This window comes from Juglans microcarpa x Juglans regia, chromosome 3D (genome assembly GCF_004785595.1).
Source record: "Juglans microcarpa x Juglans regia isolate MS1-56 chromosome 3D, Jm3101_v1.0, whole genome shotgun sequence".
Classification (NCBI taxonomy): Eukaryota; Viridiplantae; Streptophyta; class Magnoliopsida; order Fagales; family Juglandaceae; genus Juglans; species Juglans microcarpa x Juglans regia.
Window position 1 is genome coordinate 14,841,926 of NC_054598.1, and position 14,535 is coordinate 14,856,460.

A 14,535-nucleotide genomic window follows, 5' to 3' on the forward strand; every position below is an offset into this window, starting at 1 on the left:
TGTTAAACTGTCACCCAACAATGATTGCTAGGCGTGCCGTTAAGAATAAATTTATCTTTTTATTTTATTTTTTCATATTATTTAATATATTTAAATGTTTTAAAAAAATAAAAAATATATGAATATACCAAAAGTTATTTTCTTAATTATTTAGTAAAATAAATTAATAAAATAAAATAAAATATATTACCGGTCAAAATGAAGGACAAACTAGCCGGCATACATTCTGTATTATTGGGACGTGTCTACTAGCTATAAGACAAACAACGGAGGCAAGGGGCGAGCGAACAAGACAAACAACGCGGGGAATATACATTTCTTCCTGCTATTCTTTAAGGCCAGCTAACTTGGGTGGCGTTTGGAATTTGAACTCTGAACACAGTCAATATTTCAGTCACACTCGCGCATACGGAGAAAAGAGAGAATGGAGAGTGCGGCGCTTCCCTTTGTGGGCATGATAATGGTCGAGTTTGCACAGGTTGGGCTAATGATAGTGGGCAAAGTGGCTATGTCAAGGGGAATGAGCAACCTCATCTTCATCTTCTATTCCAACGCCCTTGCCTCGTTCATCCTCCTCCCCACTTCCTTTTTCTTCCACGGGTACTCTCTCTCTCTCTCCCTCTCTCTCTGTGACAGAAAATAAAAATAATTTCTTTCATTGATATCCACGATTTTGGCAGATCGGAGCGTCCTCCGATCACGTTCTCCCTTCTTTGTGGATTCTTCGCGCTGGGCCTACTTGGGTGAGTTGGAATTCTAGCTTTATCACACACTGCGTTTGCAGACTTTATTGTGGGTTCGTTTCGGTATGAATGAAGTTCTGGTGCTCTTTTATTGTTTGTCAATTTAATTTACCCAATTCACGTAATGGAGGGTTTCTGTAGTTTGGTATTTCATTGGTTTTAACATTTTTACAGTTTTGGTATACAGATTCTGGGCTATGCTGGGATTTTGTATAGCTCGCCTACGCTTGGCACGGCCATGCTCAACCTTATCCCAGCCTTTACTTTTATTTTGGCCGTTGCTTTCAGGTCATGCTCTCCTCTCGCTTGTTAATACCTTGCCAATCTTATTGCACACCGTGAATATGCAGGGTGCCCTATAGTGACTTTAAATCCGAGAATAGACACTGTGACAAGTGATTGACATGACATCTTTAAATCACATCATATTGTTAAATTACTACTTGTCACAAAAGTTTTACAAGTGATAATTTAACCTGGATCATGCCAACTGTTTAAATGATGGTAGTGAGCTGAGTATTTTGATATTTTTAGCCCTTATCTCTTTTTAACTGTTCCATAGGGAAAGCTATCACAAATTGCTTATTTTGCTGTGTCTTCATCTGAAGTTTCTTATGGCATCAATGACAATTTGTTTTAACTGTTCCATAGGGAAAGCTATCACAAATTGCTTATTTTGCTGTGTCTTCATCTGAAGTTTCTTATGGCATCAATGACAATTTGCTATCTGGTCCGTTTCATCCTTTCCTTAACCAGCGGCTCTGTAGCCCTACACTATCAAGATGGAGGCAACTTTTATTTTATATATACACATAAGTATTGAGTTTACCCATATTCAGAGGTTTTCCAATCAAGAACTGGACTTACAAATTGGGTACTGCAGTATCTTCTTCTTTATTTTAGGTACACGATTTTTAGGCGTATCAGCTTAGTGGGCAGCATCTATAAAATACTTTCCAAAGTCCTTGCTAATAGGATGAGCACGGTTATGGACAAGATTATCTCCACGTCTCAAAATGCCTTCGTCAGAGGGAGACAAATCTTGGACTCGGACCTTATAGCAAATGAGTGTTTAGACAGCAGAATCAAGTCGGGAGAACTGGACATCTTATGCAAATTAGATATGGAGAAAGCCTATGATCATGTTAATTGGGACTTCTTGCTCTATATGTTGAATAGATGTGGGTTTGGGGAAAGATGGAGGACGTGGATGAAGTATTGTGTGTCAACGGCCCGTTTCTCGATATTGGTAAATGGTGACCCTGTGGGCTTCTTTAATAGTTCGAGGGGCCTAAGACAAGGGGATCTATTATCACCTCTTTCATTTGTTCTAGTCATGGATGCCCTAAGTAGAATGGTGTCGGCTGCAGTAGATGGGGGATTTTTTTCAGGATTTTCAACGGGAGATACTAATCATGGGTCCATCATTATTTCCCACCTTTTGTTTGCGGATGATACATTGCTGTTTTGTGAGGCAAATGTAGGGCATGTACAATCTTTGAAGGCTATCTTACTTTGTTTTGAAACGGTATCCGGGTTGAAGATTAACCTTGCTAAGACGGAGATGGTTGCGGTGGGTGAGGTAAGCAACATTAGGGGGTTGGCGAACATTCTGGGATGTGTGGTTTCTTCATTGCCATTGAGGTATCTCGGTCTTCCGTTGGGGGCTTCTTTTAAGGCTAAAACAATTTGGGAGGAGGTGGTGGAGAAAATAGAGTGTAGGTTGGTTGGGTGGAAAAGATTGTATTTAACTAAAGGAGGGCGGATCACTCTTATCAAGAGCACTCTATCAAACCTTCCCACATACTTTTTGTCTCTTTTTCCTCTCCCCACCAGTATTGCAAATAGAATAGAGAAACTTCATCGTGATTTCTTGTGGGGTGGAATAGGAGATGAGTTTAAATTTCACTTAGTAGGGTGGGATAAGGTGTGTACTCCTTTGAGAAATGGAGGATTGGGTGTCCGTAATATGAGGGCCTTTAATAAGACGCTATTGGGAAAATGGTTGTGGCGCTATAATAATGAGAGGGGAGCTTTGTGGAAAGGGGTGATAGACATGAAGTATGGAAGTACCCGCTGGGGGGGGGGGGGGGGGGGGGGGGGTGGGGGAGTGGGTGGTGTTCTAGAGAAGGGAGGGGGGCATATGGTGTGGGGTTATGGAAGTATATACGACAAGGTTGGTGCTCCTTTGTTCGTCATACTCGGCTGTGTTTGGGGAATGGCAATAGGATCAGCTTTTGGTATGATGTGTGAGTGGGAGACATGACGTTGAAGGAGGCTTATCCCATTATATTCAGAATTACACGGGAAAAAGAAGCTATGGTGGCTGACTTGCGGGTTATAACTCATGGCCCACAAGAATGGAACATTAGCCTTACTAGAGATACACATGATTGGGAAGTGGCGGAGCTGTTGGAGTTTCTTAACTTGCTGTATACTGTTGATATTGCTGTCACAAATGAAGATGAGATGGTATGGAGGAAGGGGTTTTTTCTGTACGCTCCTATGAATCATCTACCATACAACATAGGTAGAATTTTCCTTGGAAGAACATTTGGGGAAGTAAGGCACCTACAAAGGTTGCTTTCTTTGTCTGGACAGTAGCTTTAGGGAAGATTTTGACTATTGATAGTCTTAGAAGACGTGGTTTAATTATCACAGATTGGTACTGTATGTGTAGAAATAGTGGCGAATCGGTGGACCATCTACTCTTACAATGTGAGTTTGCTAGAGAAATTTGGAATTATTTCTTCAGTAGAATGGGAATTGCATGGGTAATGCCGGAAAAAGTGGTGGAACTACTAGCAAGTTGGAGAGGGATCACGGGGACACTACAGATAGCAGCTATGTGGAAGATGGCTCCTCTTATGTATTCTTTGGTGCATTTGGTGTGAAAGAAATGATAGACTTTTTGAGGATCATGAACGCTCCTTGAAAGAGTTTATGAGTTTTATGTGGAAGACTTTATTTATGTGGGCCATTGCTTTAGATATGAATGGTCTCAGCTTCCATGATTTCCTTGTAACTGTTTTTAGTTTCTAAATAGGTGTATTCACATGTATACTTCCAGTGTACCTGGGCTATGCCTACTCTTTGATAAATAAAATATCTTATTACTTATCAAAAAAGTAATCGATAATTTTGTCAATAAAAGCATTAGGCATAGCTTATGTACACAGAATGGGTATTGTTGACAAAGAAAATGTCAGCAGTGTTCCTCTTAATCCAGCTTTTCTGTTTGTTATTCTGTCTCACAATTATTCTACAGCCCCCACCAGAAAAAAAGGAAACAAAATGTGGTCTAGAGATTCTGGCAAAAGTAATTTTTTCAAATTTAATTAGTGCTCTGAATCTACTTCGGTGACAAGCTCAGTATAAAGCAGTAAAATGCAAAATTTGAAAGACTAGAGGACTGTTTGTGCTTAAAAAAGGAATAAGATACTTATTTTTGTAAATGTCTGCTATTGCTAAATTAAAAGAAAAAAATAATAATAATAATAAAAAAAAAAAAAAAAAGATATTTAATTCTGTACATGTGTGCTATTGTTGATTCAGCTTTGTGGTTTCAGGATGGAGAAACTGGACTGGAGAAGCTCCAGTAGCCTAGCTAAATCCTTGGGAGCCTTGGTGTCAATTACGGGGGCATTTAGTGTGACTTTATACAAGGGCCTTCCACTTCTAATGACACCCTCACCTTCAGAAGCATCTCATCAACTTCTATTGCAAATGTCAAACTGGGTCGTTGGAGGATTGCTCCTTGCAGCTGATTCTGTGCTGGCTTCAGTATGGCTTATCATGCAGGTGAGATCCTACAAATTCCCATTATATGTGGAAAGTTGAAACCAGCTATAAAAATGAGAACAAGTTACGATATTTCATTATTGATGTTTCAGGCATTGATACTTAAGAAATACCCAGCAGGGCTTATTGTAGTCTTTTTCTACTGCTTCTTTGTGGCCATTCAATCTGCAGTTGTTTCATTGGTCTTGGAAAGAGACTTGAGTTCTTGGAGCTTACAACCTAATACGAGGTTAATTGCTGTTCTATACTCGGTAATTAAATTACAAATCCCTCCATGATTTTCCAATTGAATCTACATGCATTCTGTTATATAAACCTTAGAGACTCTAATTTCTGAGTGTAGGGAATGTTCGGTTCTGCATTCCAAGTTGGCCTTTCTGCATGGTGCATGCACAAGACCGGGCCTGTTTTTGTTGCTATGTTCAAGCCTGTGGGTATTTTCATTTCTATTGTCGTGGGTGTTATCTTACTAGGAGATACTTTCTATCTCGGAAGGTAGGGCATATACTATTTCATTTTCCTTCTTTTGCTCACTATCTTTATTCTGATTATGGTATTGAGTATCTTTCTTCAATCCCAAAACCTTTCTATCCTTGATTTATAAAAGAATGGATCATTGATCATTATATTTTGAATCTGATGCAGTTTGATCGGAGCAATCCTGATTGTCATTGGATTTTTTTCTGTAATGTGGGGAAAAGCCAAAGAACAGAAAATGATTGGGGAAGCCGCGGTAAGGAACTTCGACTCCAGCAGACAAAAAGCCCCTCTCTTGCAAAACAGTGTTGAAGAAATGTAGAAATTTCGTACATCAAATCAAAGCATAAAGGTCTCTGTTGCCAACCAAAACGGGTAATCTCTATGTCATTCATTGTTAGAAATGGAATAAAATATACCTAAAAGTTTCATATTGGAACCTCCTCTTTCAACAATTCTCTCTCTCTCTCTCTCTCTCTCTCTCTCTCTCTCTCTCTCTCTCTCTAGTCTATGGAAATTGAGGATCGAGGTTAACATAGGCATCGTTTTGCTCCAGACCACGTGCAGTTGAGTATACATTACCCTAAGTAATGCTGGAAACCCTGGGCCTAAAAGGACAGCCGCCTTTTTTACTTGTGCATGGCTTGTCTATCACCATTTAGTTAAAACTGAGTTATCCCATTTTTTATGAGAAAGGAAGATAAAATGTTGTTTGGTTCTTCTAAAGAGATTGAATAGCACCACATATCCCACTTTACATTTGGAGTTTTGTATAGAGATAAACTGAGTATGTGCAACACCATGCAGGGACCTGACTTTGTTTGACAGTTTAATATCAGGACAACTAAAGCTGATTTCAACCATGAACTTGGGAGGGATGTTAGCCCCACCTCTTTTTAGCAGTATGTTGGTTCTGTTTCTGATGCACAATAATTTTCGGATATGCATTCAAATGTTATAGGATGTTTAAATGTTATAGTTTTGCCCCTTGTGACCACTTCTAGTGTAACACCTTGCTTAATTAACCATTAGATCAACACTTAAGCATTCTAGATTAGACTTTTAATTTTGGGTTATTACTTACAGTAAGGTTGATAGTAAGGTTAGCCTTAATCTTGGCACTTAGTACCATTAAGCTAATGATTAGAGAAGCAAGCCCATTGGTGAATTTAGTGAGGCTTTTAGGACCTTAGAGCATTCATGGGCCTAGCCCAAGACCCTTAAGCTAGGAACCCACACACTTGACTCTTTTAAGCCCACAAGGCCCAAAGTCATGTTTAGGTTTATTTTACTATTCAACTTGAAAGCCCAATAAACCATACCATTGGTTTCCTTAAACCCAAATCATACCCTAAGTACCTAAATTAAGATTTGAAAGTTGGCTAAGACCATTAACCACCATACTTGAAGTTAGTGAACTTTAAGCCATGTTTTGAGGTTTAATTTCGTCTTAATCTTTTCTAAACCTTTTAATCCGAAATTCTCTTGATTTATTATTCCATTTCATCATACTTAGACCTTACTAATACCCTAGATAAACCTCCTCACATGTCATTAAGGAAAATGACATATCAAATCCCAAACTTGCATCAATTGGCTCGTGTGTATCCCCTTTGAGTGCATAGACTGTTTTGCCCTTAGGCCCAATAATTTTTGTTCCATTTACTCAGGATAATATGGTCTTTAGACACCTTATGAGACCTCTTCAAACCTAGATTAAGTCTTGGACGAAATTGGTTTCACAAACCAAACCAAGAAGCCAAACCGATTGCACTTTAGTCTAGTTTGAGTGGGAACCGGTTGGGTTGAGATTTAACCAACCATCTGCCATGGTTGAGCCACCACTCCACGCCACCTCGATCACCACCTAATCCCCAAGAGACCCCATGACCATCATGAGAAATTTGACTCAGATTTTCCCACTCAAAACCATCCAAAACCTAAGCTCAAATCTGTCAAGTAAAAACCACTTGAACCTGCTGGTTAGTATAGGTGGTTGCTGGACTTTTTATTAACTGAACCATATCTCACGACCTGGCCACCACTGTAGGACCATTGTAGCCACAGTAAGGAAGAAATCATGGTGGTTTCAAGCCACTATTCCCCTTGTACAAGAGGACACAAGCTGATGAAGACAATCTGAAATTTCAGCAATCATCCTCCATTGCATCATCTTTTTTGAACTGCACCTCCATGTCACTTGGCAACCAACCCTCCACCTTCTACCACCAGAAAAAATCTTCAAGAAGTGACATTGCACCTGCACAAATCAGCCATGATGATGAGTCAAAAGGATGAATCAAGACAATGAACAAAACTGTCCAAAGAAAATCAGTTTGAACTTGTCAGCCCCATGGTTGGTTTTCCTTCTATTTCTTCTAATGAATCAAGATAACCATTCGGTCCAATATAAATAGTCATTATCTGTTCTTCCACCGTGAGAGGGGCTGATTGAGATTGTTTGAGCAACTCATGTAATCGTTGACCTCTTGCCAATTGATTCTGAGTAGCTTTATTGAGATCAGAAGTGAATTGTGCAAAGGCTTCTAATTCTGTGAATTGCGCCAATTCCAATTTTAATTTGCCGGCTACTTGTTTCATGGCTTCCCATAGGAGTAATGTAGCAACTGTAGAAGTGAAATCATGGTGGTTTAGGGCATTGTTTTGGTTTGCACAAGATGACACAAGTGATGAAATGCAAATCTAAAAATTTCAACTTCTCACCACCTTCCACCAACCATCTTGGACCAAGACCAACGTCCCCTCCTTTTGGTTTCCTATTAAAGTTCCCTTCACCCCCTCATTTCCTCCACACCTCAGCTCCAAACTTTCTCTTGAGTCTTGAGAGCACTTCTCACTCTTAGAGATCAAAAGAGTGAAACCGAGTGAGTTTTGGTAAGTTCTTGAGTATTCTTGAACAAGGCTGTCTTAAATGCTTGGAAGGTCATGAAATTTGTAAGTTTTCGTGCTCTTGATTTTGGTTAGCATGTCAAGTTTTGTTTCCAAGTGTTGGTATAAAAGTTGGTGGAGTTTTGTAAAGGTTATCAAGCTTAGTTCAAAACCGGGTCATTAAAGGGTGGTTTGAATGATTAAATGATTTTAAATGGAAATTTAGCTATGGCATGTCTTAAGCATGATTTGATATGATTTATTGTTGTCTTAGAATGAATATGGAAGATTTGATTTGTGATTAAAAACATGCCATGATAGGTTTTAAATCTATCTTGTTTTGATATTAAGTATGAATCGGTTTTGAATAAATTGGAGATTTAGGATATTTTAACCATGATTAAGTGTTGGGATGAACTTGATTATCCAAGAATTAGTCTTCATTATGTCATTAAAGATTTTAGTGATCATTTATAATTAAAGAAAATCTCATATACATGCATTCATAGGGATCAATAGTTGAGAACATACTTAGGCATCAACTAGAGTGCATGCCATGGGTTAGGATTGTTTGGGCAAGTTCCACTTTGACTTTTGAAAATCCAAGGGCGTAGATGGTTTTAAAATGCCAAAAATATGAAGTCCGTGAATTTTGGTTAAATTTGGAGTCTGTTAGCAAATAGTTTAGGGCCTTAATGACAATTTTTGATAAGTTTAGGGGTATTTTTGTAAATAATCATTTTAGAAACCCTTACTTATGAATCTCACCCATAGTAGTATTAATCCTAATTTATTACGAATTTCATTTCAGTCGCTACGACCTTTTATCGAAAACTTAGGAAGTTTGTAAGTTGACTTATAACTTACACCTTGATATATTATTTATTGATAAATACCTCATTCATGTTTGAGTTATCACTTTGAGCGTAAAATATCATGTTATTTAATACATTTGAGTGCATATCTACATGACATGTGATATTTCTACCATTTTAGCATATTGCATCTATAAATGTCATTTTCACATGAAAAGCTTACTACATATGCACACGTCATGAAACACATTTTTCAACTTAGCATAAAAATAAGTTTTTTCATGACCCCAAATGCTAGGATGGGAAATTATCCTAGTAGAACTCTTCTGTCCACTCTAGAGAGTGTAAGAATAGAGTGATAACCCCTGGGTTGACGAAAAATAGTCAACGGGCTTCGAATGGGTTCTTTTTAAATAACGCCGAAACGAAGTCAAAATTTTTATGATACTTAAGGCCGGTGGGTATATATGTTATGATGTTATGTTATATTATTAATGCATTGAGAATAAGTCTGCAGACAATGTAATTTCAACTTGAATTGTACTACAGTCATTGGCTGGTACTCACAGTGCACATGGGGAACTGTGATGATACTACACATTATGATTAATTTATGAATTGATAAAAATGATGAAATGTTATGATGCAAATATTATCTTTTGACGATTAAAGTAAAAATGTTCTCTGAACGAAAATGTCTCCGTTTTTCTGAAAATGTTGAGGAATCTAGATGAGAGACTCAATACTTGTCTGCATTTCATGCAATTCATATTTATCATTCTTCATGCATAATTTATCTTTGTGCAAGTTGGTTAACTTTCTGAGATTTCATGTAAATCTCACCCCTTGTGGACCTACTATCATTTCACTTGGAATGATAGAAGTTGTGTCAGGATACGATGACGAATTAGATGGAGCACTAGATCCGACCGATTGAGGAGGAGCCTGACCTTAAGAGGTGACTAGATTTGATTATCATGTTTATAGCCCTAGTCCTTCATGCTCAAAAACGCATGAGCAATTAATTTAACTTTGAAGATTTTAATATCTAGTTGTATTAATAAGTTATGCTACGTTTTGGCTTTGAACTTATGATGATCAATAATGCATTGGGATGTTTTAGTTATTCTGGCATAAGTTTTGTTTTCACCCTTCTATCTGCTGCGGTTATTGCATATTGTTAGTTACATACTAGGATGCATTGCATATTAACTATCATGAATGGGAGTATGTAACCTTGTGTTATATGTCTCGACGTTCTAAGTCTCCATTCTATCCTAAGCGGAGGTTGGGGGCGTCACACCTAATCAATGCATTATTTATTTGAACTTCAAATGAGTAATTGCTAGGCAATATATGTCTTACATAATCTGGCTTCTCCGGGAATGAGGAGGCCACTTTAATACTGGACTTTCGCAGTTCAAACCTCTGAAATATTCAGATCCAGAAAAGGGAACTACAGATATACTTAATACTTGAGGAAGAATTAATCATATATGTCCATGATGACGTAATTTAATCTGTTTCTGACGGTTTCTATTTTCTATTTGGATTAAAATATAATATTCTATCCATTAATATTGTTTTGCCCAACTCTAATGGGAAGAAGTCCAGGGAAGCTATTTGATGGGCAACAACAGTGTTTTCCATGTGATGTTGAGTCCAAACATGGTAGGCATTACCATAGACCATGGCATGACCTGAAAGTTATGCTTTTAGAGTTGATCATTCCACATACAAAAGTACGGCAATCCAATGAAATCGGACTACTTGCTTTTGGGTTCAGTAGGATGATCAAATCTTATGGATGCAATTATCTGACTCGAGTTGATTTTGTGCCCTTGAACTGCTTGCCATATCTAATGGACGGACATTTACTGCATTTTTATTCCCGCCCTTGAATGTTTCGACTTTGACAGCAGATTGAATAACTAAAGTGATTCTCAACTATAGCTAGCTACTCTAGCCTGTGTCATCCGTATGGATAAAAAACATCTCTAGTTATTCTCCTTTCTTTTCTCTTATCCTAGGTCGGTATGCACGTGGAAGTGGACGACTTTTAATTAATTGAAGTGTGTGTAGAAGTAGATGTCAACTTCGCGCGAGTCTGTGGTCAGCCAAGTCCAAGTTTTTTGAGTTCCTTGTATTATAAGTGTTCTTTCCAAGTTGGGTAAACCTAAAAATACAACTTTCACGTAGGGCCTTTGCCAATGCCAACGTCGACCACAGGTACAGTCACTGATATATTAAAGGGAAATGAACCTGTAAAACTGACTGGCTGATTGACTTTTTTATCTTTATTTCTGTTTTTTTAACTTAAATGGTTAAGAAAGTAAATATTAATAAATTGATATTTTTTATTTTTAAAAAATGTTTAAAGATATATGAAAAAATGATTAAAAAAAAGAAGACAAAAATATAAAAGTGCACTTATCGGTTTGAATTCATCCATTGATCATCGATTCTTGTAGCACTACCCTATATTAAATCTTTACCCTATATTAAATAAGATTCAGTTTCAATTTCAGGCTCTAGTTATATTGTTTATAAATCACAGTCAATCGATAAAAAAAAAAGTCACTCTCTCTCGGGTGCCTTCTTTTTCTCTCTAGGGAGATAGAGTGAAGTTTTAGTGTCTTTGAAGAAATTCAAAAGATTAGTTCTCACGTCTTATGAGTTGGTCATTTTGGTCACTTTTTTGAATCTAGAATGGAAACTGAGGATTTGGTAAATTGATGGGAAAGACTTCATTTGTCTATGGAGGAAAATTCTTTCTTCCATGTCAAAGAAGACGATAGGAAGGATGCTGAGAGACATGGAACACACTGCATAGTTGGAAAAGTATTGGCTAATAAGATTATAAATAGTGAGCTTTCAGAATCACTATGTCTCAACTATGGAGCTTAGAAGGATGGGTTCGTTTCAAAGAGTTAGGGGACCAAAGTTTCCTGATAGAATTTCAGACCCTAGTCGACAAAGAGAAAGTCCTTAGTGGTCGACCTTGGTGTTTTGGTAGAAACTTGATTACTCTACTAGAGGTGGACGGGTCAATATCCATTAATGGCCTTCACTTTGGTTTTGAACTGTTTTGAGTGCAACTACACAACCTCCCACTAGTCACCATGATGGAGGAGTTCGGGGAACAATTCGCAGCATCAATAGGACATGTTATCAGGGTGGACGTAGAGGCAAATGGACGTGCATGGGGAAGGTGCCTTAGGGTACAAGTGGCCATTGACATTCACAAACCTTTTTTGCAAGGTAAATGACTCATGTTAGGAGATAAGAAATTATGGATATCTTTCAAGTATGAAAGATTGCAGATTTTTTGTTTTCAGTGTGGTATTCTCTTCCATAAAGGCAAGAGTTGCACTCGACCTCGCCATGATCAACAGGTCACAGATCAGTCTTTGCTACAATTTGGCTCCTGGCTCAGAGGACAATCAAATAATACTAGTACCTTCGATGGCCATAAATACGGGGGCTCTAATGGTGACAACCAGCAGCAAGGGATGAAAGAAGAAGCAAGAGAACCAGAAGTCAGGAAAAAGGAAAAGTCAAACATATCTGTAAAAAATCAGTCTTATTCGGCAGTGTTTTAGCAGAAGCAGGTTGAGGATATTTAGTAAGGAGATCATCAAGGGGATCAGGGTCATCAGTCAACTGAGGTCGAATCAGATAAAGGTAGATCCACACCTATCTTCCTTGGTTTTCCCCATAAAGTGGCCTTAGAAAGTCAACCCACCCATACCAAACCATCAAGGTCTTGTCTGAAGAAGCTACAATTAAATTTGATCATGGAGTCTCAAACTCACAGAGGTCTAACTCGAACATGGAACTAGACTTAGGACAACTATTTTGGCCATCTGATGTTCAACATACAGGCCTGGGGCTAGCAGTAGGATTCCATGAGAGACTCAAGCAAGACAAGAGAGATCCCCTTAAAGAATGGAATGGGGCAATCCAACAGGACAAACCACAGAGCCACACGGGAGGGAGCCTGCAGGTCATAGACCCTAAGGAGAATCCTGGAGTAGCCAACAAGAGGGTCTCTTCTAGAAAATGGAAAAGGCAAGCTCGAGGAGGGGACAACCTTATTGGAGGGGATGGTAATGAGACCTTGGTAAATAGGTCTATCTGGACTAGGAGGGATCATTATAAGAGGGGCTGTAAGAGACTCAGTGAGATAGAACAACATGGAGAAAAAAGGTTTAAACTATTGGCAAACAAGAAGGAAAACACAAGTTCATTGGCAGAGGCTAGGAACCAGCCTCTGCCAATACCAATGAGTATACTAGTGTGGAACTGTCGAGGGCTTGGGAACCCTTAGACAGTTAATATCCTTAGAAACCTCACTAAGGAAAAGTGTCCTAACCTAGTTTTCCTAGTGGAAACTAAGTGTAGAAATAAAAGAATGGAGGAAGTAAGGAGAAGCCTAAAAATGGATAGCTATTTTGCAGTGGCGAGTATGGGGATGAGTGGGTGCATTGCTCTACTTTGGAAAGAACACTGGCATGTTAGAATATTGAATTGCACATGGTGGCACATTAGTGCATTGATTCAGGAGGAAGCTAGGTCTACTTGGCAGTTCACAGGTTTTTATGGCCACCCAGATATTACCAAGAGAACCAGCGGTTGAAAACTTCTCAGGATGCTAAGGCCTTCAACACCTATGGCATGGCTGTGTGCAGGGGATTTCAATGAAATCCTTCACCAAAAGGAGAAATGGGGGGCAGCCAACAGACCTTATAGACAGATTGAGGAATTCAGACAAGTGGTGGATTTTTGTGGCCTCAGTGATCTTCATGCTCAGGGACAAAGATTCACATGGTCAAATAATAGAAAAGGGAGGACTTTTCACCAATGAAAGAATAGACAGAGCTCTTGCAAATAAAGAATGGGAGGACCTATTTCAATCTGCCTCATGCACTGTCCTTGCTGCACTTAGATCAGACCATTCCCCTCTTCTGATTAACAAACAAATTACTACAAAGGACAAACTGAAGAAAGGAAAGTGTTTTAGATATGAAGTTGCATGAGAGCTTAAAGAAGAAAGCCTGACAGGAGTGACTGAGGCATGGAAAAGGGTCAGTTTAGGGAATGGGGAGTTTCAGTCCATTAGAGGAAAATTAGAGTCATGCTAGAAGGGATTGGTGAACTAGAACCAGTCCAAGCATCAACACTATCAAAAGAGGGTTGCACAGAAAATGGCTAAAATAAGTCACCTTCAAAATGTAGGTGATGGACAACACTTGACACAAATGCAACAATTACAAACTGATGTGGAGACCTCACTTGTAGAAAGGGACTTGAAATGGAGGCAGAGAGCAAAACAACACTGGTTCAAATATGGAGACAGAAACACTCACTTTTTCCATTTGCAGGCTAGCCAAAGAAGGAAGACTAACACTATCCAAAGTATTGAAGACTCACACGGCAGGTTGATTACTAAGCAGGAAGCAATTGGTGACACCTTTACCGGTTTTTTCTCAAACCTTTTTGCTTCATCTAGTCCTGTTAATATTGAAGAATGTCTAGTTGGTTTGGATACTACACTAACTCTGGAGATGAAAAGTTGGCTCATGAATCGATTCACTCAGGAGGATATCAAAATTGCTGTTTTCCAAATGAACCCATTGGGGTCCCCTTGCCCTGATGGCTTTCCAACCCATTTTTATAAAAAATGTTGGGAGTTGGTGGGTGAGGATGTGTGCTATTTTGCTCTTCAAATTCTCAATCATGGTGATAGTTTATCTCAGGTCAATGACACTTTCATCTCCCTTATTCCTAAATTAAAAATTCCAATCATA

The 14,535-nt window shown here is 38.6% G+C and overlaps 1 protein-coding gene across 4 annotated transcripts; it reads left to right on the forward strand.

Annotated features, from left to right (window-relative positions):
- The first annotated feature begins 303 nt into the window (after nt 1–303).
- On the forward strand, nt 304–9,879 carry LOC121254788 (WAT1-related protein At3g28050-like). 4 transcript variants are annotated; one of them, XM_041154939.1, is made up of 8 exons: nt 307–600; nt 681–743; nt 918–1,031; nt 4,313–4,544; nt 4,637–4,795; nt 4,888–5,039; nt 5,190–5,373; nt 5,829–6,669. In XM_041154939.1, exons 1-7 carry the CDS (start codon nt 425–427, stop codon nt 5,341–5,343), a joined length of 1,050 nt encoding a protein of 349 aa, XP_041010873.1. In that variant the 5' UTR covers nt 307–424; the 3' UTR covers nt 5,344–5,373; nt 5,829–6,669. The 4 variants fall into 4 exon arrangements, 3 of the variants coding, with proteins under 3 accessions (XP_041010874.1, XP_041010873.1, XP_041010872.1); XR_005938715.1 differs by lacking the exon at nt 5,829–6,669 and adding an exon at nt 9,619–9,879 and having other exon boundaries at nt 308–600; nt 5,190–5,396; XM_041154938.1 differs by lacking the exon at nt 5,829–6,669 and adding an exon at nt 9,619–9,879 and having other exon boundaries at nt 308–600.
- Nucleotides 9,880–14,535: the final 4,656 nt, after the last annotated feature.

Coding starts and splice junctions, on each gene's coding strand:
- LOC121254788 (XM_041154939.1), top strand. CDS start 425: ATGGAGAGTGCGGCGCTTCCCTTTGTGGGCATGATAATGGTCGAGTTT. Junction 1,032..4,312: donor ATTTTGGCCGTTGCTTTCAG/GTCATGCTCTCC, acceptor TTGTGGTTTCAG/GATGGAGAAACTGGACTGGA. Junction 4,796..4,887: donor TAATTGCTGTTCTATACTCG/GTAATTAAATTA, acceptor TTCTGAGTGTAG/GGAATGTTCGGTTCTGCATT.